Source organism: Musca autumnalis, unplaced genomic scaffold, assembly GCF_047663935.1.
Source record: "Musca autumnalis isolate F117 unplaced genomic scaffold, ASM4766393v1 scaffold_5, whole genome shotgun sequence".
NCBI classification, from domain to species: domain Eukaryota; kingdom Metazoa; phylum Arthropoda; class Insecta; order Diptera; family Muscidae; genus Musca; species Musca autumnalis.
This window is the reverse complement of record NW_027412088.1, coordinates 203,989,825-204,008,356: the sequence shown is the minus strand read 5'-3', so window position 1 is coordinate 204,008,356 and position 18,532 is coordinate 203,989,825. Positions and strand designations below refer to the sequence as shown.

The 18,532-nt window shown below is 36.8% G+C and overlaps 1 protein-coding gene across 1 annotated transcript; it reads right to left on the bottom strand.

Annotated features, from left to right (window-relative positions):
* Positions 1–3,984: 3,984 nt before the first annotated feature.
* LOC141405081 (spondin-1) lies at positions 3,985–18,088 on the bottom strand. Its single transcript, XM_073989065.1, has 7 exons — positions 17,811–18,088; positions 7,324–7,709; positions 6,302–6,514; positions 5,987–6,244; positions 5,752–5,914; positions 4,974–5,323; positions 3,985–4,910 (listed from the first exon to the last, which is right to left on the bottom strand). Exons 1-7 carry the CDS (start codon positions 17,989–17,991, stop codon positions 4,035–4,037), a joined length of 2,427 nt encoding a protein of 808 aa, XP_073845166.1. The 5' UTR covers positions 17,992–18,088; the 3' UTR covers positions 3,985–4,034.
* Positions 18,089–18,532: the final 444 nt, after the last annotated feature.

The window sequence follows — 18,532 nt, the reverse complement described above, 5'->3', positions numbered from 1 at the left end:
TAAAACAACCTTTTCTTCATCTTCCTAGTAGTCAATTTGGAAATCTTAATCTGAAAATTTTAAGGCCTACGTACATAAGCTGCCTCGCCTGGTTGCCTTGTTTGCTTCTGATAAAAGAATAAAAAAGAAAAGGGTAACCCAGTTCGAAATTTGCTCGGCGACCTTTATTCTTTTATATTTATTATGTCAAAAATGAAGCAGGAAAGGCAGGGCAAAGCAGCTTATGTATATGCCAGCTATAAAAATATCGGAAAATTGAGGTAAAAATTAAGGCTTTAAGAGGAGAGTATAAAGGCCTGCGTACATAAGCTGCCTTGCCTGCTTACCTTGCTTACTTCTGATAAAAGAATAAAAAAGAAAAGGGCAACCCAGTTCGAAATTTTCTCGGCCTTCTTTATTCTTTTATTTTTATTATGTCAAAAATGAAGCAGGAAAGCAAGGAAATCAGGCAGAGCAGCTTATGTACGTAGGCCTTAAATCGGAAAGGAAGCAGAAAGGAAGCAGGAAAGCAGACGAGGAAGCTTATGTACCCAGGCTTTTATTTTGAGGATTTAGGGCCCGTGCGGGTAATTACGTCATTAGCCTATTTAAAAAATATATATATGTATATATCGGAATTTTTTGGATTCTTGCCTTTACGACTTTTAGGGAGAAAGCCATTCAAAATAACCTTTCCGTCGTCTTCGAAGTAACGATTTTTGGCATTGTTAATCTGAGCATCTTGGGTTCGTGTACAACGTTGGGCGCCTGCCACTATGATTGTCATTACGTCATTGGAATAGTTTTAAAAAATATCAGAAAATTGAGGAGAATATAATGCTTATAAAAGGAAGACCCTAACTAGCATCATCAGAATCTTAATATCAAGATGTTGGATTCTAGGACCACGTTAGGCGTCATCTGTTAAATTTTTTTTGGCTAAACTCTATTTGAACTTTTTCAAATTCAAAAAAAAAAAAATCTGTCATTCACCTTCCCAGTAGATATTTCTGACATTCTTAATTTGAGGATATTGGGTTCGTACACCGTTTTTGGCGCAAGCTACCAGAAATGTCATTGCGCTATTGGAATAGTTTTTATCGGAAAGTTGATGAGAATATAATATCTATAATATCAGAATCTTAATGGCATGATTTGAGATTATTGTCCCACGTTGGGCGCCATCTGTTATGACTTTTAGGCGGAATGCCACTTTAACTTGTTTTCAAGTTCTAAAAACAAACCTTCTCTTCATCTTCCCAATTGCAATTTTAATATTCTTAAGCTGATGATCTTAGGGTAGTGCACCACGTTGTGCACCACCTATTAGGACGGCCATTAAGTCATTCAAATATTTTTAAGAAATATTGTTAAATTGAAGAGAATCAAATATCTATAAAAAGAGAAGCCCAACTTGTATCAGCTTCTAGTCGGAACATCATTTTTATCTTTTCAAATTCAAAATAACATTTCCTTTACCATTCCCGTGACCATTTTCATTCGCAATCTTAATTTGAGAATCTTGGGCTCGTGCAGTACGTTGGGCGCCACCTATTCGGAAAGTCATTACTTCATTGAAATATTATCAAGAAATATTGTTAAATCGAGAGGAATCGAATAAAGGAAAAGTCAGATTAGACCATCGGCAGAGCATATCAATCTCAAGATTTTGTCCAACATTGGTCGCCATCTGTTACTGCGGTCTCATGGTCCTGTGAACATTTCCTTCACAACCTACCTGTAACGAATTTTGTCATTGCTTATCTAAGAATTCTACTTCGTAGCACAGCTTGGTCGCCATCGCAACCATTTTGTCATTGCTTATCTAAGAATCCTGGATTCGTGCCACACGTTGGACGTCGTGACCGACGAGTCATAAGGCCATTGATTTATTATAACAAAATTATAACACAAAGGACCTTCATGAGAGGCACACACCGTGGTGCAATAACAAGCACGTTGCACGCGTTGGATTCCCAGGTCAGACAACATAAAAAAACCTTTAGCATAATGTTATCTCAAAATTTTATAAATATTCTTCAGCCATGTAAAAGTTATCCACAGGTGATGTCATTAGACACGCTGTTCGTAACCGGTCTCATATCAGAAAAGTCTTGGTAGCTTCTTTGGTGTTGTATGTGCGTAATGACAGGATCTTGAGTTCGTGAAGTTTGGCGCCATTTGTTAAGACTATTGGCGCTTGAGTGAATCTTTTGGCCCATCTGCGGTTTCATGAACGTGTTGAACATCGTTTTGTATTTCTTCAAATTTAATAGAGCCTTCATCCAGCTACCTAACCCCGCAACTATTTAACTGGTTTTTGACAATCTTATGGTCGGCGACAGCTCTTAAGATGGTCATAACGCGATTTCGATTTCATTCAAATAGAAAGCCTTGTTTTCACATTTTCGGTAACACTTTTTAGGGTTCTGAATCTCTAAAGGGGTGAGTACATAAGCTGCCTTGCCTGCTTATATTGCTCGCTTCTGATAAAATAAAAAAAAGGGCAACCCAGTTCGAAGTTTGCTCGGCCTCCTTTATTCTTTTATTTTTATTATGTCAAAAATGAAGCAGGAAAGCAAGGCAACCATACAAAGCAGCTTATGTACCCAGGCCTTAAAGACCTGCGTACATAAGCTGCCTTGCCTGCTTACCTTGCTTACTTCTGATAAAAGAATAAAAAAGAAAAGGGCAACCCAGTTCGAAATTTCCTCGGCCTTCTTTATTCTTTTATTTTTATTATGTCAGAAATGAAGCAGGAAAGCAAGGCAATCAGGCAGAGCAGCTTATGTACGCAGGCCTTAAAGGCCTAAAGGCCTGCGTACATAAGCTGCTCTGCCTGATTGCCTTGCTTTGCTGCTTCAATAAAAAAATAAAAGAACAAAGAAGGCCGACCCAATTTCCAACTGATGGCAACCCAGTTCGAAATTTCGTCTTTATTCTATTATTTTTATTACGTCAGAAATGAAGCAGGTAAGCAAGGCAATCAGGCAGAGCAGCTTATGTACGCAGGCCTTGATTGCCTTGCTTTCCTGCTTCATTTTTGACATAATAAAAATAAAAGAATAAAGGAGGCCGAGGAAATTTCGAACTGGGTTGCCCTTTTCTTTTTTATTCTTTTATCAGAAGTAAGCAAGGTAAGCAGGCAAGGCAGTTTATGTACGCAGGCCTTAAGAGTCTACTAGCCCAACTGGTTAAGCATGAGATTCTAATGTCAGAGTCTTGCGTTCGTGCCCTATGTCATATTTACATTAGGCAATTTTCCTTGCGGCAATTGTCAGTTTGAAGGAGAGAGAGGTGAGGCATATTGTAACCCTTTGCCTCTCAACACCCTCTCTCACCTATAAACTGACAATTGCCGCAAGAAAAATTTCCTAATATAAATATGTCCCAATTTACATTGGGCGAGTTTACTTGCGGCAACTGTCATTTTGTAGGAGAGAGATGTGAGGCATATGGTAACCCTTTGCCTCTCAGCACCCTCTCTCACCAACAAACTGACAATTGCCGCAAGTAAACTCGCCTAATGTAAATTGGGACTAAGGAATATTTTAGGTGCCACCTGTTTAGAATATTGGAATATACATATAAAAGAAAAAAGAACAAATTCGGTGGATCATCAGATTCTTAATCGTATTGTCTTTGGGGCATGGAGAGGATTTCCTCTCTCTCGTGAACCAAGGTGGAATTCATCAAACATGGTGGTCATTAAAATATGCATAATATTGAAAAGTTAACTGATGTAACATTAAAGATTTCGCTAGTACAGGCGTTAGGGTATGAAATTCTTGATATCAGAGTCTTGGTTTCGTGGTCTACATTAGGCGCCACCTATTACGAATCTTAGGTGATGATAAAAACGTTTTTTTTCGGTTTTACTGCAGTAGCGGAACTAAACGGACACAATTTTTTTTCAATTTAAACTTAAAAAAAATAAGTTTTTCAGTTTCAGTTACCATTTTCTCGGGTGAGTTCCGGGGAAAATAATAAAAAAAAGTACAACAATTAAAAAAAATAAATTTTTATTTCTACAAAAAAAATCTACAAATTCCAAACTACGACCATGCATTTTTCCACCTGCCATTATTTCTGATGCCTCCAGAATTTGTAAAACCTCCGCCAAGATGCCTATAACCATATTCCGTTTCTGGCTCAACTTGAATACCACCACACGCAGCTTCACACGATTCCATGCTGAAAAATTTATTACGATTCTGATCACAATTGTCGGATGTGAAAATTTTACATTGGCTATCGAAGGCATCATAGAACCAATAGTTTTTGAAAAATACCCTGGGAGCATTACAGGGTTCCGGAGAAACTACAGGTCTCTGCAGGCAAAAACTTTTTTCCCTTTCCTCTTCTTGTTCTAAGGTAGCATCATCACGGATGCCACTAATGCCATAAATTTTGTTTGGAATGAAACCAAATGAAGATTCTGTGGTAGAATGAAAGGCTCGGAAATTGCGAGGAGTTGTGGAGGTGGTATAAAGATTGTTAGGTCTTGAATTCAGTTGTTGCATGTGATTTTGTTTAAATCTTGGATTCTCAAATGGAAAATCTCCAGTTATTTGCGGATTATTGTCTTCGGGTGCATAGGAGGACGGATTTCCCCTTAGCCTTTCACTGCCATAAATTGTATTTAAATTCTCAAATGGTCGCGGCTTGTTAAGATCCTCATTCATCATGGTGGGTGGTTTATTAACCTGTGATCTCAAATCACTTGAGTCCATAAAGCCTCCAATTCCGGCTCCATATTCCTGATTTTGTTCCTGATCATATTCATTTGGTTCCATTTCATAGTCTAGCTGGCGATTATTGTAGCCTTTGGGTTGGTTTTTTCGTTTCCCAGCTGAGTTGTGAATATTGCCACCACAATAGGTACCCTCACAAGGCTCGGTTTGTATCAATTCGGGGGGTAAAGCGGTATTCTATGAGGAAGGGACAATAATTAAAAGGGAATAGAGCTGATATATATTTTGTAAACACCATACCTGACACTTTTCGGTGGCATACGCATTAACATAACTCCTGGTCCGACTTCTTGTACCCATGCCACATTTATTTGAACATTCTGAATATGAGGACCAGGGTGTTAGCTCACATTCCGGCATATTGCCATAACGAGAATTGCTGGCCAATGATGACATTCCTCCAACATTTTGTTCAAGACAAGGTCCACTGCATTCTTGGGTTTGCCGTAGAATTTCTTGACAATTCTTTTTTCTAGCCACCTCGGGATCTTTGTAATCTCGAACACGATATTGGCTACCACTGCCACATTTGACATTGCATTCACTCCAATCAGTCCAAGGATGGGTCTCACATTCAAGGGGTTGTTGTTCTGAAATTTAGGGGGATTAGAAGGAGGTATCATGTTACATAAGTGGGGACCACATGAATGGAACTTGAGACATTATAAAACGGCTGGCTTTCTGGAATAAGTCTGACTTGGAATTTTAAGAATCAAAGCAAATTGCCACAGAGTTCAATTGTGGCTGTGACTGTCCTTTCTTTATCGCTTAGGACGAAGACACATAACCGGCTGGCACTCTCGCTTAAGTCATTGGATAGAAACTCCAAATACTTTACTTTACCTGGGGGAAGTTCTAAATTGTTTTGATTTTCATATAAATTGAGAAGCGTTTCGTTATCTCGAAAGGAATCTCTGTATCCACAAGAACCTCTGCCGATCTCGCACATTATGCCTTCCATTCATCACCTTGTTATCCCTGGTATCCTTTATACCCCCAAAAGACATGTGCCACTTACCATCAAAACATCGACCATATGTCCTTTTCCGTGTAACCCTTAGGGTAGCCAGTGGTTTCATGGGTGCTCCAGATTTATCGTAAAACGGTGAATGTTCATCGCTGGGAAATGAGGAGGTTATGCGTCTTACAACATCTGGAGGTTTTTGGGCTTGATCGGGAGACTAAATAAAAATACAAAATTCATTCAAACATTTTAAAAAAATTCCCAAAACCAAAAAAAAATAATAACTGACCATATAAGATGGTCCCGAATCGGTGCCTACATCCCATGGATATAAATTCAACTCCTTCTCCTCAATCCATCTACAATTCTCGGTGCACAATTCCATTGAGGCCACACCCAAAATCCAATCTGGTGAGGGATTAATTTTCGTTACCAATGAAATCATGTGATGTTTTGGGCCAACTCGTGCCGTTGCCAAGGTTCTGCCCACAAAATTGGCTTTATATTTAATGCCAGGGGCTTTGATTATGGTCCGTATGTTACCGGTCTAAAGAAGAGAAACTATAAAGAACTTTTTTTTATTACTTTCTTCCCACAAATTTACCTCGCTGTGATTTTTTATTTCCATTTCCAAGGCCCTGCTGGCACCATGTTCCGCCAATTCTTGCAAACCTTGGCTAGCCGGTGTGCCATAACTCCAAAATGAATAGTCAACACTGTGCGAAGCCCCAATAACAGTGCCAAAACTGGTGCGCCATGCTTCCAAGGGGAAATCTTTGGGATGGGTGTTGCGGGACCAATGGCGTTCCAAAACAATCTGTAAATGCAGTTTAAATTATTTGCATTTGGGCAAATGCCTCGTTTATTTGACAGATTTTCGATGGAATTGACAACTTAAAATAAGCATGTTATAAAATCATGTTTGATGTAAACGATTAATAATGTATTTTCCTGTCATCTAAAACAAATTCGTCGTTTATTTGACAGGCAGTAAATGGAATTACCAAACCAAATGATGAAAATGAGACCTATAGTACGTTTAGATTTACAAAAATCCACTCATTTTCAAATGTCAATTCCATAGCGTCAAATACGTCAAATAGACTCCACTAGATTTATGACCAAGATTTATTTGACATATACGCAATAGAATTGACATTTGGAATTGACAATCGAGTGGATATTCGTAAATCTAAACCTACTATAGGTCTCATTTACATCATTTGGTTTGGTAATTCCATTTAATACCTGTCAAATAGACGACTAATTTGTTTTAGATGACAGGAAAATACATCATTTATTTGACAGATATTCAATGGAATTGACAACTTGACAACTATGAATGGCAACTTATAGTACGTCAAGATTTATGAAATCTACTTGATTTCAAATGTAAATTCCATAACGTCAACGTCAAATCAGACTCCACTAGATTTTTGACGATAATTTATTTGACGTATGCGCAATGGAATTGACATTTAAAATGAAATCGCATTTACATCAAACAACTTTTAATAAAAGTTGTCATTTAAGTTGTCAATCCCGGCATATCTGTCAAATAAATTAACCATTTGTTTTAGATGACAGTATAAATTATGTTTGAAAACTTGTCTTTTTGTAACTAACCTCATATTTTGCCTCATCACAGGCACAGCAAGGATCCACCGCAGGCAACTGTCTATGGATATCATCAACATTCTCCCTGCACAACTTCTTGGTCAAGTAGCCGTCATCAATAAACCACACTGTGCGATGTTGCAACACTGCCGCCTTGAACAATATACAACCACTTTCAGGGTCATCTGGCGCAATCCAGGTTACCGTTATCCTATGCTTCATATTACTATTACTACTCTCAATCATATTTTCACAGAGATTACTGAATTTCGTTTCAGGATTGATGATTTCAAATTTACCCAATAGTTCAGAGCGTGCGTTATGGGCAGGATTTTCCGATTCCACGAGCAATGTGAATGTTAAAAATTTCAAACCATCCGGACAGGATAGAGACACTTTAAATGAACGGAAACTTTTAAAATACAATTCTTATTTCATAGAAATTCTCAACAAAAATTCCAACGGCAAAAGAGGTTGTGGACAAATCTAGAAGTGTGAACGGCCCTAATATAAAATAAAACTGCTGAGTTGAACAGCTGATTAATCCATGGTAGAATAAGAAAAGGTAGCAGCAATACACAGCTGACTGAACTTGGTTGTAACGTTAGTGTCAAATTTCATATGACATTTTATACATTTACTAGCAGATCCCGGTCCGCGTTGCTGGCCCGTCGTAATGAGTTTTAATTCAAAAGTATTTTCTACCTCACTTCTTCGGTCCATTGTCAAACCGAGAAGGATTTTAAATTTATCAACAGATTTTGTCTGTAACGTTTCTTTTCTCTTACGGACTTTGTCGGATTTTTCGCCTTTAAGGATTTATTTCGTCCATGTCATTGTCTTTATCCTAATGTTATGTTCACACGAGCGTTTCAATTACGTTGTTCGCCTGTCGAACGACGTACACGAATTAACCCGTTTCCACGACACCATTCGTAATTAACAGAAACATAAACAAAATTTCCCTTCATTTTTGTTTCCTTGTTTTCACGAAAATTTGAACCGAAAACACATAAAATTTGCATTAAATGAATAGGAAAAACAATAGACTTTCCTTCAAATGTATCGTCTTTATTTAACTACACACATTTCATTCATATTTTCCACTAATTCTGAAAATTTTGGTATTTTCAATACATTTTTATATGTTTCTATTTTCAAAATTAAAGAGAGAGACACACGTCAAAACATTGCTTGTATATACAGAATTTCAGTTATTTGTTTCCATTTTGATTCTGATTTTTTACGCGATTTTGAACTAATGGACAAGAAATGTGTGTGGTATTAAGAAGGAAACACAACCATCTTCCTTCTGCATCTGTATAAAATGTTTAGTTCATTAATCTTCATTCATCTTTTTCCTTTTTTCTAAAAACTTTTGTGCTTTCAACAAATTTTTTAATTTTGAATTTAGACATGTCATAATTATTTTTTTCGATAAATTCTCTCATTTGTTAGGGATGGGACATATTTTATCGTCGTTCAGAGAGTATTTCTACTCGAACAACGTAGAAAAATCGTCGTTCGTTCACAAAATTTTGTGTGGGGAAATAAGTAATTTATTCGTAGTTATGGGTCGAACAACGAATAGAGAACGAACGACGTACCGTGGAAACGGGCTATAAGGCGATATAATAATAAAAGTTAAAAAAATGATTAAATCGAATTCTCCCGCTTATTTAGACCAATATGTTTTAGCTTTTCATGGCTGATGGACCGTTGAACCTCACCATTTAAGTACATTTGTAAATATATAGTTTTTCTTGATCGGGGGACAACTACCGTTGTCTCGAAAACTAATTTGCAACCTGATGCACTCATAAGTTTAACAAATACACCGATTATAATATAATAGGCCCCGAAATTCGTCTACAAATATATAGCATTTTGGACCACGGGACATTCCTGAATATTTTCTGAAAATTAGGTTCAGTAGTTTTGGAAAAATAATGTTTTGAAAAGAGTGGGCGTGGTCATCAGTTTTCAAGATAGAACATATGAAAAATGTGGGCCTGGTCTGGTCCTAGGGTGCACACAACTTCATTGCCTACCAAAATGTATGCTGAAACCGATATAATCATAAGTTTGGCTTATACATATAGCGTTTAACAGAAAGGCATGGGGAAGGTACCCCACATAACAACGGCAAACATTGAGCTTTTGCTGCAAATTTTATGGAAATCCCTTCAGCAGTATTGGAGTTATGACATACTAAAAAAACAATCTTGGTCGGGCCTATAGGCCCCAAAGAAGTACATAGATTGTAGATTAATCCGTAAATTTTTATTCCGACACATACATAATTTTTGCAAATATAACGTTTTTTTTAAAATATCGCATAGGGGAGGTACCCCGCCCCCTCTGGAATTCAATAAAATATGTAACCTGTTTTCGAGGGCGTGGTAAACTTTTCTTTCCAAAAAACCTAAGTTGGGTTATGACAGCATTTGATTTTTATTCATAAAGGTAATGCGTTTTTTTAAATATGCGCTCTTCAAAATTCAAGAAAATATGCCTGTACATTCCCTGACATTTTCACGAATATCGGTTCAGTAGTTTTGTAGATGTAACATATTTTAAAAAGTGGGTATGGTCAAGTCTGTGGTTCCTAAAAAAGTAGGTAAGGTCGGAGACACAACCACAATTGTCTCGCAAATTAACTTCCAAATAGATACATTCGTAATTATTGTAAATATAACATTTTTAAAAAAGTAGGGTATAGGGGAAGTTCCCCGCCCTTTCCGAAATTCAACTGAATTTGTAGCCTATTTTAAGCGAGGACCATCGGTTCAGTAGTTTTTTTGAAATGATAAAAATAGAAAATTGAAAAAATTGAGCGTAAAAGTGGGCGCGGTCAAATTTTCTTTGCATAAAAACCCAGGTCGAAAATCGGTCCAGCCGTTCTCAACTGATGCCATTACCAAAGAACGATATTTGATTTTTATTTATAAAGATTTAAGAGTTTAGACAAATCGCGATTTTCTTGAAAATCCCCTGTAGATATAACCTAATTAGAAAGTGAGCGTGGTCGGATCTTAGGTCACAAAATAAGCACGTAAGGTTGAAGACACAATCGCCATTGACTCGCAAATAAATTCCCAAACCGATACATTCGTATTTGTTGCAAATATTGCATTTTTACAAAAATAGGGCATAGGGGAGGTACCCGCCCGATACGAAGGTCAAAAAATATGTAGCCTATTTTTATCGAGGTTCAACCCTGTACATTCGCTGAAAGTTTCAGGAAAATCGATTTAGTGGTTTCGTAGATATAACATATTTAAAAAAGTGGGCTTTGTCCAGTCTTAATGCCCCAAATAAGCACGTAAGGTCGGAGACACAATCGCCATTGACTCGGAAATTAATTTTCAAGGCGATACATTTGTAATTGTTGCAAATATTGAATTTTTACAAAAATAGGGCATAGGGGAGGTACCCCGCCCGATCCGAAATTTAACCAAATACGTAGCCTATTTCAAACGGGGGCCATCACTTTACGTTCCCTGCAAATTTCAGGAAAATCTATTGAGTAGTTCCGTAGATATAACATATCTATAAAAGTGGGCGGAAAAGTGGGCGTGGCCAATTTTTCTTTGCATAAAAACCTAAACTGGACTATGACTAACATTTCCACAAAAAATTATCCAAATCGCTCTAGCCGTTTTCAACTGATTCAATTACCAACAAACGACAATTGAGTTTTATATATAAAGATTTCTATTTCGATGTACATTTGGGACATATATTTTTTTGAGAAAAAAAAAATATATCATTCGGAAAAAACCATTTCCCAGAAAGACTTCTTCATATTAATGATATGTAACCTCCTCCAAGTTGGAACGATAAGCCGCGCAGTAAATCCCCGCTTGTAGAGGCGATACAACGTTTGTTAATATGTGAGGTATTTTGTTAAAATTTAAAAAAATAAAGCCTTAATAAACATGTGCTTCTTTGATTTCTAAAACAAAACATTGAAACATCTTCTCCTTTTTCTATGAATTTCCAGCGACCCCAAACTTGTCTGCAAGAATTCTACTTTCTGCGAGAATTTATGCATTTAGTGGAATGATGTGGAAACATAAAAATTGAAAATGTAACGAATTTTCATTCATGTTTTCCAAAATATTCAACCAAATGTGAAAAATTATTAGTTTTTTAAATTCCAATCATTTATAGACATTTCCTTGTTTTGTTTACAAATACAACTGGCAGTAACGTTGCAAACAAAAACAAATTCCTTTGTGGTTGTTGTTCGAGTTGTATTTGTTGTAGTATTAACTTTACCTTGTATTTTTTCTACTTCTGATAAAAGAATAAAAAAGAAAAGGGCGACCCAGTTCGAAATTTGCTCGGCCTTCTTTATTCTTTTATTTTTATTATGTCAGAAATGAAGAAGGAAAGCAAGGCAATCAGGCAAGGCAGCTTATGTACGCAGGCCTTGAAGGCCTGCGTCATAAGCTGCCTTGCCTGCTTACCTTGCTTACTTCTGATAAAAGAATAAAAAAGAAAAGGGCAACCCAGTTCGAAATTTCCTCGGCCGAATAAAGAAGGCCGAGCAAATTTTGGACTGGGTTGCCCTTTTCTTTTTTATTCTTTTATCAGAAGCAAGCAAGGTAAGCAGGCGAGGCAGCTTATGTACCCAGGCCTTTAAGGTAGAAACGCAAATGAAATGCGCCGCCTTTTTCACGCTCAGTTTCATGTAAAAGATTGAAGGCCAAGTACTACCTAATTCAAATGCTGCCTAATTCATTTGAATTAGGTAGTACTTGGCCTTTAGCCTTTTACACGAAACTGAGCGTGAAAAATCGGCGTATTTCATTGTACTTCTACCTTTAGGATTGTGGATTGTTAAACCGCATTTACATCAAACATGATTTAATAAGTTGCCAATTTTGTTGAATATCTGTCAAATAAATTATGTATAAATTTGAGAAAATGTGGACCTCAGGCAAGCCGGAAAATCCTCTCTACGAATGATCAACAAATTGTAATATGTGGCGCCCAACTTGGTGCTCGAACAAAAACATCGAGTATTAAAATTTTACAGAGTTTTTGTAGAAATAATAAAAACATATTTTTTAAGTTTTTAATTTGAAAATACTCCTCCTATACTGCAGGCAAACCGGATAAAACTTCTTTGTCATCACCTAATGCTTGATTTACATTTACGAAATCCACTCAATTTCAACTGTCAATTCCTTTGCGTATACGTCAAATGAAAACTCATCTGAAATCCATTCGATTTCATTTGACGTTTAACCAATGGAATTGACAGTTGAAATCGAGTGAATTTCGTAAATCTAAACCAAGCATAAGATTCGTACTAGGTGGCGTCCCATGTAGACCACGAAGCCAAGACTCTGATGTCAAGAATTTCATACGCTAACGCCTGTGCTAGCGAAAACTATATTTTTATATCAGTTACTTTTTCAATATTAAGGCATGGGTACATAAGAAGCCTTGCCCCCTGGCTTCCTTGCCTTGCTTCATTTCTGACATAATAAAAATAAAAGAATAACGAAGGCTGAGCCAATTTCGAACTAGGTTGCGCTTTTCTTCTTTATTTTTATTATGTCAAAAATTAAGCAAGGCAAGAAAGCCAGGCGACGAGGCTTCTTATGTACCCAAGCCTTATTATTGAAAAATATTGAAAAAGTAACTGATATAAAAACAAGTAAAAAAGTGTCAGTCGGCTTTGCCGACAGATATATACCCTCAGCCAATGTGAAGCGAAACTCTCACCTCCGGACAGATCGAATGTATTTAAGGTCTCTTCACAATTTTGTGGCCCTTTTTAGACATTTGCACTTGCCGACAAAAACGTGGATTGGGAATTAATTGCACTAATACACAAATGTTTAACTTTTGTAGGGCAGGTACCTTTAGGGAGGACCGATATTGGCGATTTTAGAAGTTAAACTAAATTTTGATCAAATATTAGGAGATCCAAAGTTTGGACCAAATTGGTTGCCCCATTCAAATGATATCGTCCTAACATTTTAGTGATATTTTTTAAATATTGGGGAGAAGTACCGAAAGTTGTGGACCCATATTGCCCATGAAACTAAGTTTGGATATAATATGACGAAGACCAAATGTTGGACCAAATCGGTTGAACAGTTTGAGAGTTATCATGCTCTCAGACCGCCATATATGGTGACATAGGGTTTTTTTACACCTTTCGGGCTGTTTTCCCAAGAAATATTGTCTTGCCCCTGAAAAAAACTTTTACCGTCGTAATGGAGGTAGCGAACGCAAATCGCTTCAAGAAAAATCAAAGTGATTCGAGAGCAGGTCTTAAAGTGAACTTATCCGATATTTTGTGTGAGAGGTACCAGAAGCAGTAGACAAATATAGTCCATATTCGAACCTGATATATATCTGGTAGATATACTAGGATGTGCAAAGTAGAGATTACATCGGTCACTCCCTTCAAGAGTTATCGTGCGCAAAATTTTTCCGAACATTTTTGAAGTTTTGTGGGGGAGGTACCTGAAGCAGTGCACCGATATAGCCCATCTTCGAATTTAAACTATGTTTTGATAAAATATTACGAAGGCCAAATTTTGGACCGAATCGACAGATCCGTTCGAGAGTTATCTTGCGCTCCAACAACTACATTTTCTCAGGAAGTATGGACTTGCCCCTGATGAAACATGTACCGTCGTATGGAGGAAAATGAATACAAGTTGTTGCAACAAAAATCAAAGCGATCCGAGAGCAGGTCCTAAACTGAACTTATCCGAAAATTTGTGTGGGAGGTACCAGAAGGAGTGGGCTGATTGAGTCCATATTGGAACCTCATCTACACTAGCGGTCATCTGAATAGGTTTGAATTTTTTTCTTTTTATATGTTAAGGTATCTTCTGATGTGTTCGTATTACAGATCCATACTATATAGTTTTTGAGAGTCCTATACTATGCCAACATATTTTCGGAAAATATCCCAATTATAATAAAAAATGTACAAAAAAGTGTCCAATTTTTGCGATCATCAGAATAGGTTTGAATCAAATAAAATTGAAAAATTATACTACCCAAGCAAATATTGCGCAGTTTTTTGGTTTAGTTTAGTAAAATGGAATATTCTGATAAATCCTACAACAAATTTGACCCGCATTATATACAACGTGGGTTCAATTCTCAACATGGAAAAGTTACCAAGAACTTTCAGATAAAATCAAGAAATATTCCAATAAAAACGTTTTATAAACTTGCTTTAAATGACTTTTTGATTTCGTTAGATCTCTTCTGAGCTTCGAAATTTGTCTGAAAGCAAATACCAAGGGTAGCCATATTATTATAATCGATAAATTAGAAAGGTCATTGAAAATAGTTGGTATTTGAGTTCAAGTTTCATTTTTTAACTATCCTTGCAGTACAAATTTAAGTATTATCATGCTCACAAATCCACCATAGTTAACCACATGTATCATAAATGATCGAAAATTTGTCTGGAAGAATGTTTCTTCGACGACAATAAAGTGGAAAATTGTAAATCAAATTTATGTAAAAGGGGCATCATATCGCCGACTTTTTTAGTGCTGTAATACCTGTATATTCAGGTCAAAAAGTTTTTTTCTGTTCACAAGTCATAAAACAAACACGAATAAGTACAAAAGAATGGACTACTGAGGTTATACAGCACTAAAAAAGTCGGCGATATGATGCCCCTTTTACATAAATTTGATTTACAATTTTCCACTTTATTGTCGTCGAAGAAACATTCTTCCAGACAAATTTTCGATCATTTATGATACATGTGGTTAACTATGGTGGATTTGTGAGCATGATAATACTTAAATTTGTACTGCAAGGATAGTTAAAAAATGAAACTTGAACTCAAATACCAACTATTTTCAATGACCTTTCTAATTTATCGATTATAATAATATGGCTACCCTTGGTATTTGCTTTCAGACAAATTTCGAAGCTCAGAAGAGATCTAACGAAATCAAAAAGTCATTTAAAGCAAGTTTATAAAACGTTTTTATTGGAATATTTCTTGATTTTATCTGAAAGTTCTTGGTAACTTTTCCATGTTGAGAATCGAACCCACGTTGTAAATAAAGCGGGTCAAATTTGTTGTAGGATTTATCAGAATATTCCATTTTACTAAACTAAACCAAAAAACTGCGCAATATTTGCTCGTGTAGTACAATTTTTCAATTTTATTTGATTCAAACCTATTCTGATGATCGCAAAAATTGGACACTTTTTTGTACATTTTTTATTATAATTGGGATATTTTCCGAAAATATGGCAACACCGTGAAGTTTTTTCTTGGGAATGTTGGCATAGTATAGGACTCTCAAAAACTATATAGTATGGATCTGTAATACGAACACATCAGAAGATACCTTAACATATAAAAAGAAAAAAAAATCAAACCTATTCAGATGACCGCTAGTGTAAGTCTTGTAGAAGTTTCACGATGTGCAAAGTACGGACCAAATCGGTTGCTCCCTTCATGAGTTATCATGCCACCAAATTTCCGAACATTTTGGAACCGATATAGCTCATCTTCTAACTTAAACTAAGTTTGGACAAAATATTACGAAAGCCAAAATTTGAATCGAATCGGTTCATCCGTTCGAGAGTTATCGTGCGCACCAGCCAGACAGACAGACAGACGGACGGACATTGCTAAATCAACTCCAAATTGTCTGAAACACATTTCGTCCAAACATAATTGGGGTCTAAAACCATTATTTCGATGAGGCACATTTTGCCCTAAAGGCTGAGGATATAATAAAGTTTTCGCTAGCACAGGCGTTAGCGTATGAAATTCTCATATTTTATTGACTTCTTCATATTTTATTGACCGCCGTGTTCGTTGGATGCCACCGAGGTTCACGAAAGAGACGAAATCCTCCCTATGCTCCCAATACACTAACATTAGGAATCTGATGATCTACCGAAGGTGTTTTTTTCTTTTATACATTCTATGATTCTTAACAGGTGGCGCCCAATGTAGGGCACAGGCAAGGCACTGACATTAGAATCTCAGGCTTAACCAGGTGTGCTATTCAATATAAATTTCATTCAATATAAAAAGCCTTCAGTTGAGTCAACAGATTCACTCAAGCGCCAATAGTCTTAACAAATGGCGCCCAACGTCACAAACTCAAGATCCTGTCATTGCATACATACAACCCCAGAAAAGCTAGGAAGACTTTTCTCATATCACTACGATTTACATCAGCTCAGTGATGTAAGACCGGTCCCGAACAGCGTGTCTCACTAGAAGTTTTACATGGCTACAGAATACTTAGGAAATGTTGACATAGCATTACGCAGATCAATTTTTGCCACCGTTTAACAATGACTTTTAATGTTGTCTGACCTGTGAATCAAACGCGTGCATTCAGCGTGCAAGGCGGACGAGCTTGTTATTGCACCACGGTGTCCCTCTCATGAAAGTCCTTTGTGTTACAAATTTGTTATTATAAATCAATGGTCTTATGACTGATCGGTCACGAAGCCCAATGTGTCGCTCGAAACCAGGTATCTTAGTTAAGCAATGACAAAATAGTTGCGATGGCGCCCAAACTGTGAACGAAGCAGGATTCTTAGTCCGCGTCCACACTAAAGTGATTTCATTGAAAAAATTGCATGACTGCAATTGCATGAATGTATGAATTTCATGAAATTTTTTCAATGAAATCAGTATAGTGTGGACCGGGACTTAGATAAGCAATGACAAAATTCGTTACAGGAAGGTTGTAAAGGAAATGTTCACAGGACCATGAGAGTTGTACTTGATTGAGTACAACTTAATTTTTATTCCATAGTGCCGTTAAGCTGCCGAAAAAATTATTAGAAAGTTCGCACACAGCTCCTCATGAGCACGCCGCCATAAAGGTAGAAACTCAATCAGCTCGTTGCTTGCTTTTTTGGCTTAGCCATAGTAAAAGAATAAATGAAAAAAGCAACCTATTTCGAATTCATCCCGTCCGTTCTTTATTCTTTTACCAGAAATGAAGCGACGCAAACAAGAAAAATCAATTGATTTTTGACCTTAACTTACGGACCAATCATACAATAGACCAGCAAAGGAGCGTCTTTATAAGTGTGCAGAAGATCACAATGCAACTTTCAACCTGCATTTGAGGGAAACCACTTTGCTATCACACATTCATTATTAAATTCCTTTAGGTAGGACTTCTGACAAAAATAGGTCTTATTAGATCTTTTATTATCAAAATTCCTCTAAACTGGTCAAAAATTCCCACATTTTCGCCACTAATAATCCTTAGCTTTTTGTCAACACCTTGCTATCCCTTAAAAACCATTATCTGGTGGCCTAATATGACGATGTTCTATCGACATATGCAGGAAACTTATTATCCACCCATAAGTAGGATTATTAAATTCTTTAGGTTGACTTCGCACAAAATAGTAATATCCAAATTCCTTCAAAATGCCCACAAAAATTTCAATTTCCACACTTTTGCCGCCAGGATTTACTTAGCAATGCCTCCTATTCCTCTTACAATTATATTCTCTTCCGGGTAGGTATGTTGAGGGATTGCCATCAATTAATATTTGATAGTTTTCATCGACGGGTGAACGATCGCCAGTGGCACCCTGGGGTATGCGATAACAGGCCGAAAAACACACATTGATTACAGCAAATATCAAGAGACACCACAAAATCACTCCACAAGGATTCATTTCACAAAAAAAAAAAAAAAATAAATATCCTTAAAACCGCCACGAATGCGAATAACGTAATTTTAGATCTTAAGCGTTTGGGACGATGCCAACAACTGAATTCAAATGAATAGAACTCTGCCACAACTACTTTGAATAGTTTGCGAGCGAGCGATCAACATTTTGGTCTATTGAATTCAATTAAACGGAAACTATGTCATCTTCATTTAGACCCTAAATGATCCTCTCCTCCCCTTTTTTCCTCTACAACATTTCTATTACTTTTCTACGCAACTTGCTCCAGTCAACAAAGTGTCCGCAATCAGATCAAATCGCCGGCTAATTTTCTTGTTTTGACGCCATTCAATTAAATTGAAATGTGTTGAGGGAAGCGTGTCTTGTCCGCATTGAAGGCGTGAATTCCATGCAAGACACTGTGTGGGAATCACAAACCGACTGAAAAATGTGTGTCTGAATGTCTCTTGGAGGCACGAGCTTCAATTAGAATTGTGTCGTAATTATATTTTTTTATAGCCATCATCAATGATTGAATATTTCCGAA